The following is a 20,593-nucleotide window of genomic DNA, read 5'->3' as shown; positions in this document are numbered from 1 at the left end:
CAGTCCAGCATTGGCCTGATATCAAATAATAAGTGTGGTTTTTGGCTTACTAATTAAATCCAATGAAAGAAAGTCAAAATAAATTGAGAGATAAATTAAATTATCTGAAATACAATTACGTTCCAGTTGACACTTGGCTCACTTAAAAATGAATAACAAATAACACTGAAGAAAAACATGTCAAACTCAAGTCTGGAAATTGTTGCTTTCTATAAATGCTGGTGGACGGATCAGATCAGTGATCTGAAGACATGGTCTCTACAGAAACTGAATGCACACACTGGAAGCAGTGGACATTCACACAGGATGCTCAACAGGTGACTGAGCATCATTAGTATTTGTTTTAGTAAACACACCTCTTTTACCCACAATGGGCAATGACATACAATCACCTTTTATACTCCATTTAGCCAGTGTGAAAACATAACAGCTGCTATTGCCAAACCCTAGTAAACATTAGCTCAGGCTGTTAAGTTTGGCTACTCAACATGCCAGTTTGAAAACCGATGACTGAACGTTTGTTTCTAAAACACACCTGAAATCATGACCCTGATGAGGGAATTCAGAAATCCATCAGCCACAGTATTTGACAAGCAAACAAGGTTGTTTACAATCAGTAACTTATCCCACAATACCACAACAAATAACCAATAGGTTGTTGGGGGAGTTGACTGCTAAGAGGAAAACAAGCCTCTTATAAACAACTTTGCTAAGCAAAAATAAACTGAAACAGTGAGATATGTTATATGCTATTTTAAGGCACAGATCACAGTAAAAATACATGTTCAAACACTGGTACAATGTTATGTAGCCTCTGCAAACGGGTTTATCTTCAGGTTTAATTTTGCTTTTGAGAAACAACTTAGCTGTCTTCTAAAAACTTTACTCAACCCAAAATGATTTCCAGTACTTTACTTATTGTCCAAAAGTGTCCCAAAAGACAAGTCAATAGAAACACTGTTTGTCAAATTAAGTTTACATTATGTTAATCCATATTCATAATCTGCCTTCAAAATGTTAAATGAGAAAATGTTGTATTTTCTTTATGAAAAAGAATGAATGGAAATTTGTATTGATGGTTGAATATTCCCTCTTGTGCTTGTGTGAGATAGCAGCCTGTTTCGCTGACAATACCATTCCCCAAACTGTGAAGCATCCATCTATTTTCCCTCTTAGTCTATTCTCACTTTCCAGACAGCACACTTAGAGAGTCCCTCCAGAGTGCAGTCGACCAGTGGTCAAAACACACTCACTCACCATCATGTTTATAGTCTTAACAGAAACCATTTCTTACTTCCCCCCAGAGAATGGGACTAATGGAACAACCACTGTCATGTCATCCAAAGGTCTGCCAAAAGCTTGAACGCCGAGGCATCAAACGCACCCTGAAAGAGGGCTTATAGAAGAAAATAATATGTACAGGCTTAACATAAGAATACACTCTTTATGGCTATAAAAAGGAGTTTGTCGTGTCAATCTCCATACTTTGATGATGAAAGCCATCAGTGGACTTCAAAGAGTCTTTGTCTTAAAGGGGGCAGGGGAAAGAGGCTGCAAGGAATAAGAGTATATTTTCATGCTGATTTGGCAGCTCTGTTGCATTTTCTGCTGCACTGATCAAATAAAGGCACGACAAGGAGGATGGGGGTAAATTTGCACCTTGATCATCTGCAGTTTACCATGTGGCATTGAGGCAGGGCTTTGATTAACATCAAAGGTTTTTTAATTTGGCTTGGGAAAGCAAACCTGGCACCATAAACACATCCAGGCCACAACCTCACATTTCTAATAAATATACAGTAGGAGCTCAATAATAGCCCCACTGACTACAGCCCAACTGAATGAACAGGTTCAGACCTGCAGAGGAAGGAGCTACAGACAATTTAGGTTTAGTGACCTCATATGGGTTAACTTTCTTGGCCATCTTTAGACAAACTCCACTAAGTTCCCACTTGAGGGAATCTAAATAAATGGATCACTTAATGGATTATCAGTGATTTTAAGGACAACAGTTAAGTTAGTTTATGTGATACAGATCACTGGGTTCAAACTGAGGTCAGCGATGCTCATGTGAGTTTCCTATGACTCTGTGAGGAGCTAGAAAAGACTAAATGTGTCTGAAACCAGAAAGTATGGCTGGCAGTAGAAATCACAGTACATTCTCTTCACGTGGTGCAGAAATAAAGTCCACATGAAAAAGAAAGATCTAGCTTCTTAAAAAATAGCATATTCTTATACAGAAGTTAATGGAATAAGAAAATAGACAGGAGAAAGGCATGATATGTTTAATGGAGCTTAATAATATGGGTTTATTATATAAAATAGGCTTATGGAAGCTGCAGAATAACATCACTAGGTAGGGTAGGCCTATGTTATCCATCATAGGTGATTATGGGTACCAATTTACCATTTTAAAAACAGGAGAGGCTTTCATTTGTGGGAAACAGTGATGATGTGATTAATGTTCCTGATGAATAACAGGAACTTCACATAAAACTATTCTATGTTTTATGTATATCATCAAACTATCTGATACTATATGAGATGCAATGATACACTAAAACCCACAAAAATAGTACTCTATGCAGGCCCAAATAGATACTAGGGATTGAAGAAAAAGACCATGACTTGTGACATCATAATGACTTGTGAATCAATATTTCACTCTGTCTAATTATAAAATATAACCAGAATCTCACATCTGCTTTAAAGAACAACTTTAAAACATATTTTAAAACAGCAGCAAATACAAATTTATTGTAACTTCTACACAATAATCTGAAACTCACCAACCCACAACAGTAACTTAAAAACAAAGTCCATCAGCACAGAACTGCACTGCCTTATATAAAGGGACTTTTAGTCTTCCCTGGGAGTTGAATAATGTACAGTACTAAAACAGCTAACCTGAGTATGTTCACTGCTCAAACTCCGAACGTTTGATTGCTCAAAATAAAATATTAACTGTTAACTTTGTTTGATGTGAATGTCAATGACAAATCCAAGCTGTAATTCAATCTATTTAAATACTGACCATGTGAACCACCTCTGGGTAGATGGGTTCGGTGATGACGTTCCTGTTGTGGGTGATGTACTCCACCATCTCGCTCAGTGCCGCCCGTTTCACCTCCTTCCATTTCAGGTCACTCAGTGGGTCTGAGACAAAATCGAAGAGGACACAGCACTGCCGCAACTTCTGGATGAACAGCTTCTCCTGCTCTGCAGGGGGAACATCTACAAGACAGAAATTAAAGGAAGGTGGGAATTAACACGTCTGCCATTGTGTGTGAAGATTTCACCTTTAACAGAATCGAAGAGGAACAAATTCTCTTTACAAGACACAATGTTGATTCTATTTAACAACAGACAGAACAGCACTGAAGTATAACTACACATTCAAGATAGTAACACTATCTGACAAATTGTCTCTCACACTATTGGAGCTGTCACAGACCAACATCTTACCAGTGATGTTGCTAGGTACGCGTCCTGCGTCCCTGACGCATTCAAATCGGAAAGGACACAGTGAGATATCATTGAATTTATATAGTAAATTGGCTGTTTTACTGTTGCTGCTCTGGAAAAAAATAAGTAATATTTAAAATATTACAAATTCTAATAGAATTCTAATTTTCTTAATTTATTCTTAGTTTATTTTCTTTATTAAATTCTTTATTCTAAGAATTTTTTTTAAAAAAAAAGCAACTATTTAGTAATAAAAAAGAACCAATAAGAGTATAGATAAGAGTAGTAATAGCGATAAAATCCTAATGATACCCATCCCTAAACACTACAATTTGTCAAAAAAATTATTTATTGGGGACCCACTCCAATGACTACCTGTGGGTCCCGAGGACTCACTACATTGAAAACCTATCGACATCACTGTCTTGCTATTGCATAGTTTGCCCAACAGTCACTGTCTGATCGACTACTAATGTTGTATCCCACTATCATTATCATGGATAATGGATACTGTCTATTATAAACAATGCAAAAGCAGTCCATGTTGTTTGTTGCCATGGTAATCAGTGCCAACAATCATTGTTCAAATGTGTTTGGGTTTTTTTTTTCTCCCCCAATCCTCTCTCTCTCTCGCAGTCAGTGATAATTTGTACCAAAGCTTCATGAGTTATTCAGGTTCAGTACAGCTGTAATTTGCTACTGTGGAGTTCATGCGGTGACATGTGGATACTTTATTTAAAGACTTCCTGAAATCAATAATTTAGCCTTTCAAAGACGGTGTCATCACCACATCAATGATACAGAGGCTCTAAATCAGCCTCCAGGGACATTGAGCCACACCTGTCTGTGTATAATCATTAACTTGCAATTTAAAAATCATTACACGTTTTGTAGATATTAAGCTACTGCACACTCACTGTCAATGAGCAAACCTCCATTCTGTGCCAGCGTGCATGCATTATCGCCATGCAACAGCTGCCTCAAATAAATAAATTTCAATCAGATTAGCACAAATCATCCACAATACTCTTACTTTAAAAAATAGGCAATAAATTAATCAAGCAAAAAAATTATAAAATAAAAAAACATTGAATATAACATACAATATATAATATAATGTCTACTCAAAAGTTGTGCCCAAAAGGTAAGTTTTGAGCTCATGTTAAAATATTTCAGCAACCCCCACAATACTCTGTGGCTGTGCCAGAAGCTAGCAGCACAGGAGCTAAATGCAGATTTACGAAGGATTTTTGTTCTGCACTTCGGAACCGCTACAAGTCTGCTCCCAGAGGACCTGAAGGGTTTTCCCAACACGTACACACAAAAAAGGTTTCAGACACATAAGGTGTGAGGAGATGTACAGTGAGGAAAATAAGTATTTGAACACCCTGCTATTTTGCAAGTTCTCCCACCTAGAAATCATGGAGGGGTCTGAAATTGTCATCGTAGGTGCATGTCCACTGTGAGAGACATAATCTAAAAGAAAAAATCCAGAAATCACAATGTATGATTTTTTAACTATTTATTTGTATGATACAGCTGCAAATAAGTATTTGAACACTTGAGAAAATCAATGTTAATATTTGGTACAGTAGCCTTTGTTTGCAATTACAGAGGTCAAACGTTTCCTGTAGTTTTTCCACCAGGTTTGCACACACTGCAGGAGGGATTTTGGCCCACTCCTCCACACAGATCTTCTCTAGATCAGTCAGGTTTCTGGCCTGTCGCTGAGAAACACAGAGTTTGAGCTCCCTCCCTCAGTCTGGAGACTGGCTAGGCCACGCCAGAACCTTGATATGCTTCTTACAGTGCCACTCCTTGGTTATCCTGGCTGTGTGCTTCGGGTCATTGTCATGTTGGAAGACCGAGCCTCGACCCATCTTCAGTGATCTAACTGAGGGAAGGAGGTTGTTCCCCAAAATCTCGCAATACATGGCCCCGGTCATCCTCTCCTTAATACAGTGCAGTCGCCCTGTCCCATGTGCACCCCCAAAGCATGATGCTACCACCCCCATGCTTCACAGTAGGGATGGTGTTCTTTGGATGGTACTCATCATTCTTCTTCCTCCTCATGTTTAGTGGAATTATGACCAAAAAGTTCTATTTTGGTCTCATCTGACCACATGACTTTCTCCCATGACTCCTCTGGATCATCCAAATGGTCATTGGCAAACTTAAGACGGGCCTGGACATGTGCTGGTTTAAGCAGGGGAACCTTCCGTGCCATGCATAATTTCAAACCATGACGTCTTAGTGTATTACCAACAGTAACCTTGGAAACGGTGGTCCCAGCTCTTTTCAGGTAATTGACCAGCTCCTCCCGTGTAGTTCTGGGCTGATTTCTCACCTTTCTTAGGATCATTGAGACTCCACGAGATGAGATCTTGCATGGAGCCCCAGTCCGAGGGAGATTGACAGTCCTGTTTAGCTTCTTCCATTTTCTAATGATTGCTCCAACAGTGGACCTTTTTTCACCAAGTTGCTTGGCAATTTCCCCGTAGCCCTTTCCAGCCTTGTGGAGGTGTACAATTTTGTCTCTAGTGTCTTTGGACAGCTCTTTGGTCTTGGCCATGTTAGTAGTTGGATTCTTACTGATTGTATGGGGTGGACAGGTGTCTTTATGCAGCTAACGACCTCAAACAGGTCCATCTAATTTAGGATAATAAATGGAGTGGAGGTGGACATTTTAAAGGCAGACTAACAGGTCTTTGAGGGTCAGAATTGTAGCTGATAGACAGGTGTTCAAATACGTATTTGCAGCTGTATCATACAAATAAATAGTTAAAAAATCATACATTGTGATTTCTGTTTTTTTTTTTTTAGATTATGTCTCTCACAGTGGACATGCACCTACGATGACAATTTCAGACCCCTCCATGATTTCTAGGTGGGAGAACTTGCAAAATAGCAGGGTGTTCAAATACTTATTTTCCTCACTGCAAGTGCTTTATACAACGTAAAAGGACTTTAGAACTATGCTAAAACTACAGATAACCATTGTATTTGAAAATAGCTATTATGAGTGCTCTCCCTCTGGTTCTTGTCAGTACTCAGGCAGCACAGTTCTGGATCAAGTTTTACTGACTTACAACTTTTGGGAAGACCAGATAGGACACCATTACTTTTCCATATATTGCACTAGTGAGTAAGTAATAATAATATACTGTATATGATGTACTGCGATGGGACATGCCACTTTCACCAAGGGAATAACTATTTTGTTTTCAAATTGACAAAATGTCAGTAGCAGCCTGTAAGAAATGACAATAGAGAAACAGCTTCTCCCGCAAATCATTTAGCCTCAGTTGGACAGATTCCCAAGATACAAAAAGTAAACAATTTACAAAAATAACGTGTTGCTCTTAGGAGGAGGCTGGCTAGAAGGAGCACTTGTTGGCACAATGGCATTGGTAACCTGGCTCTGGCTAAATTTACTTCTGTCCACTGCAGATGCACAATTCACAACCTGGATGAGTAACTAGTATAAATCAGTGTAAAGTATAATCATATACAATTAAATAAAAAGTATAATGTTAGTATAATATAAATATATTAATTATATAATGTTACTATATTCATAATTTTGTATAATAGTATACTATATAGCCTACCACTAGTATAATAATTCCAGTTGGACAATACAGCAGTTTAAGAAATACACAACCAACATTTATAATAATTGTAGGTTTTGTTCCTTCATTAAATCCTTGTGCAAGAAAAATGGTTCACATCGGCTGTTTGGCTCTAATTTGTTAATGCATAAAGTACTAACTTGTCAATAATAATAATAATAACCATTCATGCATATCAATGAGTACAACATTTGAAAGTTTACTGTAGCATGTCAACCTTTTTTTAATCTCTCGCCCCATCCAGGCTGTGATTGGTCTGTTCACGAAAAGTGACTGACGAGCACATCGACTTTATGAAAACGTGTTTCAACAAAAGGCAGTGACGATATAGCAAAATAGCCAGCTAGCCAAACCCAAACCTTGCTTATCCCTACTGCCTTCTGTCTTACCGCTTCAGCTGCAAAACCTTGACTAACAGTTGAACTAGTATTGAGCATCTTGAGGAGGATGTGGGCTGGTGCATAATCAAAGTGGGCCAAGGCCATGTCTCAATTCAATGGCTTTATTGGCATGCAAGTTTTGAAAAAACAATTTTGCCAAAGCATCCAAGTACAAATAGATCAAATATTTGGACAATACACAAACCAGTAATAAAAATAAAAACACACACACAAAAATATTAATACTGAAAAAACAAATACACATTAACAGTAATATTAGCAATAACACAACATAGATAAAATACAGTATATATAACATCAAAACCATATATACAACCAAAATGTATGTGTATATGTAACTTTGTGTGTGTGTGTAACTTTGTGTGTGTGTGTGTGTGTGTGTGTGTGTGTGTGTGTGTGTGTGTGTGTGTGTGTGTGTTAGGCCATGTCAAGATAGTTATTTGTCATATTCTCTCTTGCTCTTGTTTTTAAATGGGCTGCTCAAGCGGTCCACAGAGCGACCGGCCCACCTGGATTTCTTCCCAGTGTTCCCAATGGCCAGTCCGATTATGGGAGGGTCTGAATGATCTTTTTAAATGAATCAATAGTTTGTTTCTTTAGCACCAAAGGGCCATGCGAAAGCACTTACAGAACAGACACAGGTACACACACACACACACACGCAGAAGGCAAGTCCCCACAACGTGACTGTGTAAACAGATTTATGTCCCCACAACATGAGTAATACACACTCACACAAACACACACCAATTATCACTCCCTCCTGGTGTTTCACATGATATACGATGATGATTTTAAAAAACAAACAAACAAACAAAAACGGGGAGCAAATTTACAAGTCGCACTGGTGCTTTTCGTTATAAAATTTAGTAGCATTGTCACCAAAAATGGTCGCAGTCTAGAGCCCTGCTGAAACCAAAAAGAAGTGCACTGGTGCTCATTCAGTTTTGACTAAGATGGAGATTAGAGACTTAAAACTAAATGTCACCTTATAAAACCTACCTATAGGGCAGCATTCATTTGTTCATCACAGCCTGTGATTTATGAGTCAGTCTTGTCTCCCCATTAACAATCTATAGGTCACCATGGTGACCACGGGCAGAGATAGGACTTTGGGACCAGGGGTTACAGCTGCTAATCAAAGATGCATGCTGCTGCTGCTACACTGGAATCATATGCTGCTGATTTGCTGAGCCCATCAGCTGCGGCCAAGAGACGTGCCAGCCAAACTGACCTTATCCAAAACATGGATAATACCAACTGGGAGTCAAGAGAATACCCAACACCAAACACTTTCTGGGTAGGTATGCAACAGGTAGAGCCTAAAACACAGCTTTATCATTGTGACAAGAAATTCCCAGTCTACGCCTACGAAAAGAGACAGTACAATAAGTTTTCAGATTCCAGAGACGTGTTTTACCACAAACACCAACAACACAGCAGAAAACAAAAGAAGGAAAGAAAAAAACTTCTCATACTTATTCTATGAACCTTCAAAGCAAGTAAGTAATTTCTCATAACAGGAAACATAATTGGCACATCCATAAATCACATACACTCATACTTCGTATGTAGACACACACAGAAAATGACCTTAGTCTTAGTGACATTTTTTCAAGTAACATTTTGTATCCGTTATTTGTATAATGTCTTTTTTTTTTTTAAATCACTTACTCGACATTGTGTCAACAAGAAGATATTTGCAGGTGACACGCAAACTTATCTAGCAGCTGTGCAATGAGGAAGCAGCCAATTTGTAATTATTAATTTGCAGTATTTACGGCAGCACTATTTTGAATATTGCCTCTACAGCATGTAGGGGCACTGGTACAAACATCAGTATTGATACCAATCAAAAACGTAATTATTTGGCACTGGTGAAATAAGTCAATTCTAAGAGATCCAGCACTGCAGGTTGTGCACAGTCCCACACAGGCTGGAACCTGAACATGGGACTGGCAGCAAAAACAGACAGACTTTCCGTACACCTCCACGTTTCTGAGTCACAGCTGGTATTCCACACACAACACGAAATGCAGCTACCTATGTGCTACCTGTAAATGACATATTTTCTTATCTCAAGCCTATTTATTGAATTCTTGAACCAAATATACTTCTGCATTATATTTCCCCCCAAACTGAGCACTCGGTGGAAGTGGCGGACGAGGCGTCGTCCGACTTGTTCTTTGAGTGTGTATCATCCTTTAAGGCTTGCTTGTGCAGTACAGTACCTTGAAATATAGAGTCAAGCCAAATGATAACAAAACCTTTTTGAGACTATATTCAGACACAGTGTAGAATAGTGAAGTCTGTAAGTAGCTTTGCAGTAACATCATACTTCATTCCCTCTATCCAAACTACTGACCACAAACAGGATCTAATCAACCGCATCAAAAGGTCAAACAGCTGGCAATTTACTTCACCCCTGAGCTTTGGCTACCACATCCGTGGAGAACCCTAATGGGAATCTGTTTTATGTTTCCACACTGTGTTTATGTAAGACACAGCTGAGTATATTCTTTTGTTCTGTCTTCCTTTCCAACAAGCTGCAATTTAAACTGTGAAGCTGCTGCCACTGAGCAACATAACTTCTGGAGAAAGCTTGCTACCACTTTCTGTGTCCATTAATGCCCTTTCCCTGCTCCCTCTCTAGCAGGTACAATACCTACAAAAAGTATTCAGCCCTTTTAGGACACTGAACAGGAAAATACAAGACATTAATGTCAAAGCGCAAACAAATCTCTTCACATTTAGCTAAATTAATTTAAAATAAAAAAACACAAATCGATGCAAAAGTGTTCAGCCCTTTAACTATGACACCCCTAAAATTAATGGAGATTATCTGTTCATAATCAAAGTGTAACAACTGATTTTAGGTTTAATTCACCAGTACCTGGAAGGTTGGTGCCTGTTACTAACGAGCTGAAACATGGGTCCACCCATGGACACCTCATCTCATCAACCCCTGAGTGCCAAGAGGTCTACCAGCTCCTGTTACACAACAGCACTAGGGTTTCTGAACAGGCCTAAAATATTAAGAGACATGCTGTGCAACTGCAGACTTCACACACAGGCCTCTCTGCATGGATGGGCAAATAACCTTTACTCATCTAAAGGCTCCAGCGTGCACACAGGATACCAGTCATGGACACAAATTGCTCCCAAGTACAAATCTCAAATCCGACAATATCAACTGGTGAATATAATGACCTGATTAATAAACTGGAACCAATGGCAAATACTTGGTACATATTCTATGTCAAAGCAGACATAGGCCAACCAATGCAAATTAGGACAGGTGGCTATGTGCTATTATGTGGCTACAATTATCCCTATGCTTTTAAAAGTCATGAGGCCATTTTAACACCCTCGCAAGTCACAACATGAGACTAACATCTCGCTAATAGTAGCACGTGTGTGGAAGGCATGTTAAATGTACACTGCCACATCTGTTTCTGAAGAAAGGCTGATTGCAAAGAAAGCAAAGAAAGTAATATATGAACAAATATTAGGCCTTGAATTTATTACACTAAAACACTTCAGAGGTACTCTTAGCATTCATCTAGAGTCAGTTTCTGTTTTCCATGCTCAACACTGGCTGTAGGTCCAAGCTTCAAGCTTGCCTGGTTAGACAGTAACACAGAAGCCTACTGGAGATTCAGCAACCACAAGCAAAGCACTTAAACGTACACGTGTGTCAACTGACACCAGATACCGATATACATTGCAATACAGACGCACACACTGACAACAAGCTTTGACCTCACTTCCTATGACATCACTAGTCTTGATGGGGGATGGGAGACTCAAAACTAGCACTCCTTCTCACTCTCTCGCCCTGCCTCCCTGACTGAAGCTAAGCTATGCAATGTCTTGGCAAGCCCCTTCCTCGTTGACATACAAACAAAATCACCTTCCTCTTCCAAAAATACTCGTGCCACCAACATTAAGAGGATAAATCCTCTCTCTCTTGCAGAAACTTTTAGAAAAGTCACAAATATTTTCTTTTACAAAATCAAAATTTGCAGCTTGAGTTGAAAATGGTAACAACATTCCATCTCCCCCCTGAAACACAGAAACAGCAGAGGAGGCAAATTTCCTATTCTCACCTCTAAAATGCATGAGGGCCACAGGCTGGAAAGGCCCATTGGAGCTCGGTGCATCCAGAACCATCCCACTGGCAGCTCTAGTACATGCCAACATCAGTGAGCTGAGGCAGGAGACAGGGGAGAAGAGGGCAGCCCAGGCTAAGGAGAGGAGCCAGCCTCCATTTTAGCACGAACACTCGGAGCAGAAAATGAAGCTCCCCTGCTGCTGGAGGGAACCAGCTAGTTAGTGATGTCATCCCCCACTGCAGCTGCCCGGTTGGCTGGCTGTAATCACATGGGCTGGCTTGTCAGAATATATAAACATGAGGGAAGGGATTGGCTGGTGGGCTGAGGGGGAAGGGGTGGGGCTGTTACTGTGATTGGAGAGAGAGCAGCTACATCTGTCATCAAGAGTTTTAAAGCACCAACTACAGAGCTGCCAGCAGTTTAGCCCGTTTTGTTACTCACATACAAGAATGAGGGGTAAAGTGACACTACTCATTTTTCATTCACAGCCTAACACCCAACAACAAACCCCAATACCACAACTGACATAAGAAATTACAATACCCAAGTCCAACAAAAGTTCAATACACTAACACATGAAACCACAAGCGTTAAGAGTACTCACCACGGGGCAGGTTTACATGATGTTTACTACATAAAACAGCTACAAGATATAACAGGAACACTTGATATCAACTATAGGCTGAGGTCTGCACAAGACAAGAGTGTGTCTAATCACCGTTTGTCAGAAAAAAGCCCTTTTGTATGTGTGTGTGCTGTCTGTGTGTGTATGTGTGTGAGTTTTTGCATGACAGATGGCTCTCCAGGAGCACAGCCTGAGCCCAGGTGTATGTGACAGAGAAACAGGAAGGCAGGAAGTCTCAATGTGAGCAACACAGGATGTGCATATGCAGTGAGCAGCACTCTTGACTGTCTCAGCAGCACTGGGGACAAAACCCTGCACTGTAAAGCTGTGCAGGAAAAGGGCAAATCCACAGTGACGCAGACAGTTAAATGCACTAAAATCCTACTCACAAACAAAGTGTAACTAAACGAGCCCTTCAAATACAGCAAATACAGTAACAAGATAATTATTCTCCCAATCAGACATTGCACTCTAAAATCCTGTAATCACTACACCCTATTTAGGTAGAAAGGTTGAGTCATCGTATGCAGCCACCAATTGCATTATTATGACATATTCTTTACTAACACCAATCCGTATGTGTGGGTGTCCTCATGCTGCAAGGATTGTGGGCATACATACAAACAGACATATGCCTTTTGCATCCCCAACTACTGTACCATGCAAAACCATGCAAATGCAATGCAGGAGGTGTTCTTTGCATTTCTGAGTAGGAAAACATATAGTCCAAAATTTTTAATTTGCTAATGTTTGCTGCACTATCACATATTTCAGGAGGGGTACTCCGTGAAAAATAGCAAGCGAGAAACTACTCCTGGAAAAAGTTATTTCCTGTGCAATCTGAAATTCACTTTTATATAATATTGTTGGGGAACTTTTCCAGATCAAAGCAGTGTGTTTTTAGGTCAAAGACCCACTATGTCTACAGTTACTTTATGTAATGTATAACGTGTGTGCATAAATTCAGTTTTTGCTGGGTACAACTGTTTTACACATTATAGCATGTCACAGCTCCTCCCTGTGGGTTTGTACTTCTGCTTTGGAGGTGTTGGGGTGGTTCAAGTCAGGATGTCGCATTTGGCTAGAGCACCTGATTTCTATGGTCTGTTTGCGTCTGCTAGTATAGCTTCTCATCTTCTGCTGAGCAGTGTTGTTTTAGTGTTATAGTATATTTGACAGCTGAGTGCAGAAGAAAAGTTTACATTCTTTCTCAAAGATTGTTACGGTCTGTGCTGCTGTTTTAATTAAGGATCATCAGATGGCGGGTGACATCAGCTAACAGTTGATCTGATAAAATATTTTGTACGGGGAAAAAGAATGAATGAATACACCCCCAGCATAATGATCTAGTCACCAAAGACAATTTAGCAGTGCGACAGAACTCTAACATCAAGTCTGGCTGGTCCTAATATATACAATAGTGGGTTATTTCAGCAGCAGAGTTTAGTCTGAGCATATAAAGGGCTCTTTCTTGCCATCCTGTTCCCTAGTCACGGGGCAAATCAGAAGATCTGTTGTTCTGACCAAGACAAGACAACGCTAAACACACCCACATGTTACAAATACTCTCCAAACACTCCTTTGGCACATGCATTCATCAGGCTTGAGCTTTTTGCTGTGTCTGTGCTATTTTTGGTAGTGGAAAGAGAGTGAACTTGTGAGACATCATGACTCTGGGCCTGGATGGGATGAAGAGTGTGCTTATTTGTGTTACAGCAGAGCTTTCTCTAAATTCATCATTGATAGCAGCAGGTCAGCCTAAAATACACAGTTGAGTGGTTCATTTACAGGTCTGCTGATCTTCAATGTCATGGTCCTCTGTAATAAGCACTTAAGGCGCAAATCTATTTGGAGAAACAGACTAATCAACACAGCTGAGGCTCTTTTAACAGTAGCTGAACTTAATTTTCCCCTTAAGCAGCTTCCAGTGATAGAAGCACAGATCTATCGGTATCCTTGATCAATTCTCATTTATCTGCTTACTCTAACACTTTTAGAAAGTGATCTATTCAAATTAGAGATGACATGTTCATTATGGCTGCTCTGCATTACTTTCACATAAAGACAGAACATATGAAGGGAAAAACAGCTCACATTCTTAGCTGCAATTATATTTGGAGTATTACTTTGGGACACAGCAAATCACAAATGTTGTACAGTACATGCTAAGTGTAAACACCTGTGGCTGCATGACTGAAAGCCGAATACACTCAATAGAAATCAACATAAATAGTGCCTACTAAAACTGTTACATTACTAGGGAACATTTTATCATTTATCATTAATAATTATACCCAAAAGTTGACACTTTCCTTTTGTTGGCTGTAGTTGATGGTGACTGGGTTGGTCTGTCTGTATGTGTGTTTGTATATAAAGTCTGTTGGTCTGTCTGTAAAAATATACAATTTACAATTTTAATATATTGCAGCCTGTTCTAGATTACAGACTACCTACCTATCCGGACCCATAGGGAGAACTATTGTTTACAAATACCTTTATAAACACGACATTATGCCAAAAAGTGTTATTGTAGGCACAAACTTTCCTCTGTAGGTAAAGCAGATAATGTGTTTGCATTTGAGACACTATACGATCAAATATTATGTCAACATTTGTGTTTCTTTATTTCGACTTCTTTTTATTACTCAAGGCGGGTCTTTAAAATAACAGCTTCAACAGCCTGATCGCAGCTAGTGAGTTGTGTGTTTGTTTTCGGATTTTTATGCGAGATGACCAGGGAAGTCTGTCTCGTGAGGTGTGGGAGTCTTTTCCTCTACCACTTGCATTCCCTGAAACCTACCGTTCCCTTTTGCATCCTGCTTCAAGTATCTGCCAGCCATGTTAAAAAAAATATCTGCATGAGTTTCAGTGCCACTTTCTACCCTGCCAAGTTTTAACCTGGCTGTTAAAAAAAACAAACAATACATTGTAAAAATAAAAACATACAAAAGAACTTTATGATGGTGGGATTAACGTTAATCATTCTTGTCCAACAGGTTTGACTGTGCTTTTGTGTCACCTGCACATATTAGTCTTACACATTAAGGAAACACTATAGCATACTCACTGTCTTAAGCAAACAATATTACAAACACTCTGTTTCTATATTAAGTGATGTAACGTCTGTAGTAACTAATGTTACATATGGATTGTTTCCTAAGTTTCCTTTAGTATTCATTCAAATGAAAACCACTGTAGAAACTAGATTTTCATCTCTTTCTTCCCTTGGTGGAGAACGTGTCTGGAATAGGTCAACAGCTGACAAAAGTTGCATATTTGGGTGGAATAGAGGAAATGTGTCATGTTCCTGTTATCTATCATCATATTACAAGCCAGAGACTCATCTACCTACATTCTACAGAACTCTGTACCTTTCAGATTATAACCTGCAATCTTAGAACAATCTTGGAACACTAATCCTTTTACTGTGTCCTCATAATACAGTTTAAAATTTTACAAAACTAGATGCACAATATTATGTACCCAGTACATGGATTGAATAATTATTCTAGCTTATCCAAAGACTTAAAATAAATGTGCCACGCTAAAATAGAATTTGTTTAAAAAAGTTTGTAGAGCCTATTATAGAACTAGAATAGAAATAGAATAGTTACTTGGCACACAGACAATATGCCTTTTTCTGCAAAAACACTGAATTGAGCAGAATCAGTGTATTTGTTTGTTTTGTGTTGCTAAAATATCAGGGGTAGGTTATATAACATTACTGTCCTGACAACTGAAATGTTTGTTCCAGTTAACCAACATTACAGTAACTCATATTTGAAACTATAAACCAGCAGATGGCGACAAACCCTATGAAAGATTCTCCATGCAGCATAGCGCCTGCTTTAAAAAGAACACATACAGAGGCAACAACTGTTGTTGTTCTGTGCTTTTTGGCAGATACATTTACGAGATCACAATGACATAAACAGGCACCTGTAAAGCATTTATCTTCTGTTTACGAGCTGCAGTCAGAAAGATCTCAGGCAAACACTGATCCAAAAGACACATTTTTTGATTTGTGTACTTTTGTATTACTTCATAAAAACAAAAAGCTCACCATATCAGGTCTTCAACACAGGGAACATTTAATCTGCTGTGCTACCAAATGCAAATGCCGGGACAATTAAAACGTTCTCTGGAGTCACAACTAGCACACTTGTTTTTGGGACAGGTCATGGGAAGGGCCTGCTTCTGATTAGGCCTGTCGCGTTAATTACGTTATCGACTTATTGTACGATATATGGACGTGACCGGAATAATTTTTCCTGACCTCGATATTGCCCGTTGTGTTTACATGCGTGTTTGATTACATAAGACTGTCACCAATATTTTAGCCAACATGATGCCAGAATAAACAGCAGGGTTTTCCCTACCATTATAAGACCTGGAGCACAGCGATTAAGCATTATTTTCACAGCGCCTAAACCGAATGAACAGAAAAATGCTGAGACACATTTTGATCTTGTAAATATTTAAGTAGTTTTTTTGATCTTCTCCCTCCCTTTGTAGATTTTTAAAAAACTTTTTTACTTCAAATATACAATGTCCCTGTAGTAAATTTGTGATTATTTGGCTAAAGATTTCTCTATCGCTCCCTTGCTGCAACCCCTATGCTTTATGCAAATTAATGCGATGGAATGTCGTGCAAATGCCCTTAAAATTACCATAATATTGTTTATCTAAATTATTGCTGGGACAATATATCATCCAACAAAAGTAGTTATCTTGACAGGCCTACTTCTGGTTAGGGTTTTCAGTCTCGCCTCAACCTCTGCAGGACAAGTTCTCTGACATGTGTTTCCATCAGGAGATGGTGAACATGCCTGGAGTAAAAACAGGCGAAGCGAGGAGCCTGTTTGGACAGGACTAAGTGATAACATCTACCGGGCCACTATGGGATAATGTTTTGCAGAATGTTATCAACGCTCTCATTGGGGTATGGGAAGTGAGTAGCCTTTATCAGAAATTAAGTTATTCTTACTGGTTTCTTGACACAGTACAAGGGTAATGGCTAATCAAGATAAAGATACAGGTATATTTTATGGTAGAATCAACTCCTTTGTGGGTCCAATAATTCTAATCTTACAGAAAAGACTGAATGGTGAAACAAATGGCACACAATAACACAATAACTGCTGTCGCCTTTAGTCACAGAGAGTAACTCCACTCCACTTTGCCCTATTAGCCAAGTCTTCCAAAGAGAGAAATAACATTTGTAAATTCTCCCTGAAGAGGAATGCTGCCTTTGCTCTAGTGTGTTGTAGCTAGGTGCTCACTGCCAGTAGAGTATTCAGACTCTTTTCTAATAAATAAATAAAATCATATTAAAAAGGCCTTTGTTTTAGAGGCTAAAACCAAAAACTGTCATGCTAAAAGTTACTTCTCTCAAGTGGCATCTTAGGTTTATAACTCAAAGGAAAAGGCTCGTCTCTCTTTAAATGGGGAAATTGTAAATCTTAGCCCCATACCTTTTATTGCCGTATCTAAACAATTTTACAATCCAAAAAATATCTGTGTTTGAGAGGAGATGTATAATTCAGCTTAGCAACACCTCCAATGTACAAACGTTTTAAGAACTTTGTTTCGCTTATCAAAATGTAGTCCCCAGGTGATATTGTACTTGCTACTAAAAGGATTTTAACTTTTTTCAATGAGAAATGGATTGTTTTTTTCTACATATCTTCTGAGTTTTGATCATTTCTAGACATATAACTATTAGAACTTTCTATTTTGCAGTGATTAGCAACCTTTTATTGTATTCCACAAAGTAACTGACTGTCTTGCTGTCAGTCTTATTTCCAGTATCATCTGTAAAATCTGTTTATTTAAAAATGTTTATTTGCACAGGTACTTAATAACCTATAACCCAGTTATAGCTGTTTGTTATTAGTACACAGACAAGTTATATAATTATTTTTTTAAAGGCAGTAGACAACATTGCTGTGTGTATTCATGCATGCATACACAGAATCATGCATTGACAATACGCCCAGAGGCCTAAAGGCAGTGTTCATTCCTTGCTTTTCCATCTGAGTTTAGCCATTAAAGTAAACATCAATATACATCTGCAAAGATCTGCCAATTTCTCTCCTACTAGGGGAGGAAGAGAGAAGGGAAAGTATAGCTGGCAGACATTGCTGGTCACTGGCAACATCCTGAACACAAGGACCATGGAATTAAAGCTTTATCTCTGGATTACCACTAAATATAGACGCTTGGGTTAAATCCAGCGCAAAGTCCATGCCATGTATGTCCTCTGTTTGTTTCCATGTATTGCATAATGTCATTCTCAGCTTGGTATTAAAATGAGGGTGATGCAGCAGGGGATGTTTCATAGATATTCAGCGTGGAAAAAGTGAGTAAATAACCGAGTGTGTGCTTGTAAGTATGCATGTGTCAAGATTACAGAAAATCCTTACCCCACCTGCCTAAAGGAAAATTCTGCTCCATGTTTAGCTTCTGGGTGATTTCTTAAGTCTTGAATTCAGGCTTTAAAACATTTTAAATTCATTATTTTTACCCACAAAAAAGGCAAATTGTCTACAATTCCACAACCAAGTGCAAAACCTTCCAGCCTCAAAACAGCAGCTCTGTTAAATGCACTTGTGTGTGTATAAATGTATATGCAACAACTCCAAAATATAGAGCACTGGATAGTTAGTTAACTATGTGATTAGATGACAGTATTTAGTCATTGTACCAGTAAATACCTTTGAAAGCAGGCAGTTTCTGCAGCTCCCTGTTGTTGCTCAAGCTGAAGCGAGAGGAGCTTTGCCTCTTGTCCTTTTTGACAGGTGCCTGGGAACCTGGCTGCTTCCCCTTTAGCAGCTGAGTGGTGGGAGGAACACTATTGCTAGCCTTCCTGTTAGAGCTCTGCTGAAACAAGAGAAAAACCCACATTAATGACACTGAGGTACAGCAAGCACATTGGTGCAGAATGTGAAAGAGAGTGCAAGTACCTATTCAGGAATCTGATACAACTGTGTGCATGTAGCCACTAGCCAAGCGGTTTAACTGCCATATTTTCAAGATGGGACCTTTTAACTACAGTATGTCGCCATTTACTTAACAAGACAGTGTCGTGCATTGTAACTAAGGTCATAAATCACTCTTTACCCAATGTACAGATACTATATATAAACAGTACATTTATGTGGGGACTCTTCAAGTTCAAATGGAAAAAACAAACTACTATGGTTTTCTTATCCACTCGCCAAGCCACCCAGCTGTGTTTCAGATGACTTAAAAAAAAGAAAACAGAAGGCTTTGTAGGGCTGGATCTAATCCTAATGTGGGATCAACTGAATGTGGCAAGTTTCTCACAGCTTGTCCCACCTGCCTGCTGGAATCCCTTCATCAACACACACCTGATGGCACAGAGCTTACTACCAGATGCAGCTGTGGAGCTGTGTCAGTCTGAGTCACGGGGGAATTATTAAATTCATTTAAGACCCAGCTAGAGTTGGCCACAGTCTGCAGTACTACAAGACAGGAGCTTAGGAGCTGGGCCACGAGCAAGCTGTCTAGTAAAGTGGGAAATAAAGCAGAGCTGGCCTCTATTATGAACTACAGTAGTTTACATATTCATGTAATACAATGATAGGAATTAACTCTGACAGAAACATCTGTCATCTATGATTTCCAAATGTAATGCTTTGAGAGTGCCTCCTCACTCACTGATATGTCTGATACCAAGACAGTAAATAAAGCTTCCTATATCTTATAAACATTCCCTTCTGTCTTAACCACTTCTGGTTACCAAGTATATGGGGCAAAGGGGGGTAACAACAACAGCTTGCAGCAATTTCAATTTGACACAAGGCTGGTGCAGTAGTAGATCGCCTACATGGCTGCTGACACACAAAAGAAATCCTGCTTGCTGCTATTGCTTGCTATTATCCAGCAAGAGACGGCTAGGAGGCTGGTTGACAGTGGAGGAACATATATTTAAATTCTTCATAACTAATTGCCATTAAGAGTAGAAAATATATGTTTAGGGCAAGGGCAATACATTGAGAAGTGAGATTTAAACTAAACTATAAACTGTTTCATCTTGAATGAGTTACAAAATAGGAAGCAGATAACTTCTTTAAGCCTTATAACTAACAAGTGTGCAATTTTATATACCAACGAAATGGACAGTGTATTACAGCAGCCACTAAAATACAAACAGGTGGTGAACAGCCCTCACAATATGAATACTGAATGCCTAGTAAAGAGGAGGACCACCTTTTGCTTTTCAAACTGCACAAACAGATGGCAGCTGTCGTCCCAGCCCTGAAATGAGTGCATCAAGATTTCTGACTTCCCGTGAAAAAGAAAAGCCTCTAGTTCTTTGAAGACTGAAGG

General features: G+C 39.1%; 1 protein-coding gene across 3 annotated transcripts in view; it reads right to left on the bottom strand.

Annotated features, from left to right (window-relative positions):
• The window catches only part of ppp2r5cb (protein phosphatase 2, regulatory subunit B', gamma b), a 32,924-nt gene that overhangs the window by 9,620 nt on the left and 2,711 nt on the right, over positions 1 to 20,593 (bottom strand). Inside the window, exons 3-4 of one of the 3 annotated variants that reach the window (XM_044170317.1) lie at positions 18,955 to 19,120; positions 3,035 to 3,234 (exon numbers count right to left, since the gene is read on the bottom strand). In XM_044170317.1, the coding sequence (XP_044026252.1) occupies positions 3,035 to 3,234; positions 18,955 to 19,120 (366 nt within the window). Of the gene's footprint in view, positions 1 to 3,034; positions 3,235 to 11,607; positions 11,829 to 18,954; positions 19,121 to 20,593 lie in introns of those variants that run through there. The other 2 variants (XM_044170318.1, XM_044170319.1) reach the window with 2 other exon arrangements.

Source organism: Siniperca chuatsi, linkage group LG16, assembly GCF_020085105.1.
Source record: "Siniperca chuatsi isolate FFG_IHB_CAS linkage group LG16, ASM2008510v1, whole genome shotgun sequence".
Classification (NCBI taxonomy): Eukaryota; Metazoa; Chordata; class Actinopteri; order Centrarchiformes; family Sinipercidae; genus Siniperca; species Siniperca chuatsi.
This window is presented reverse-complemented; position numbering and strand designations above follow the sequence as displayed.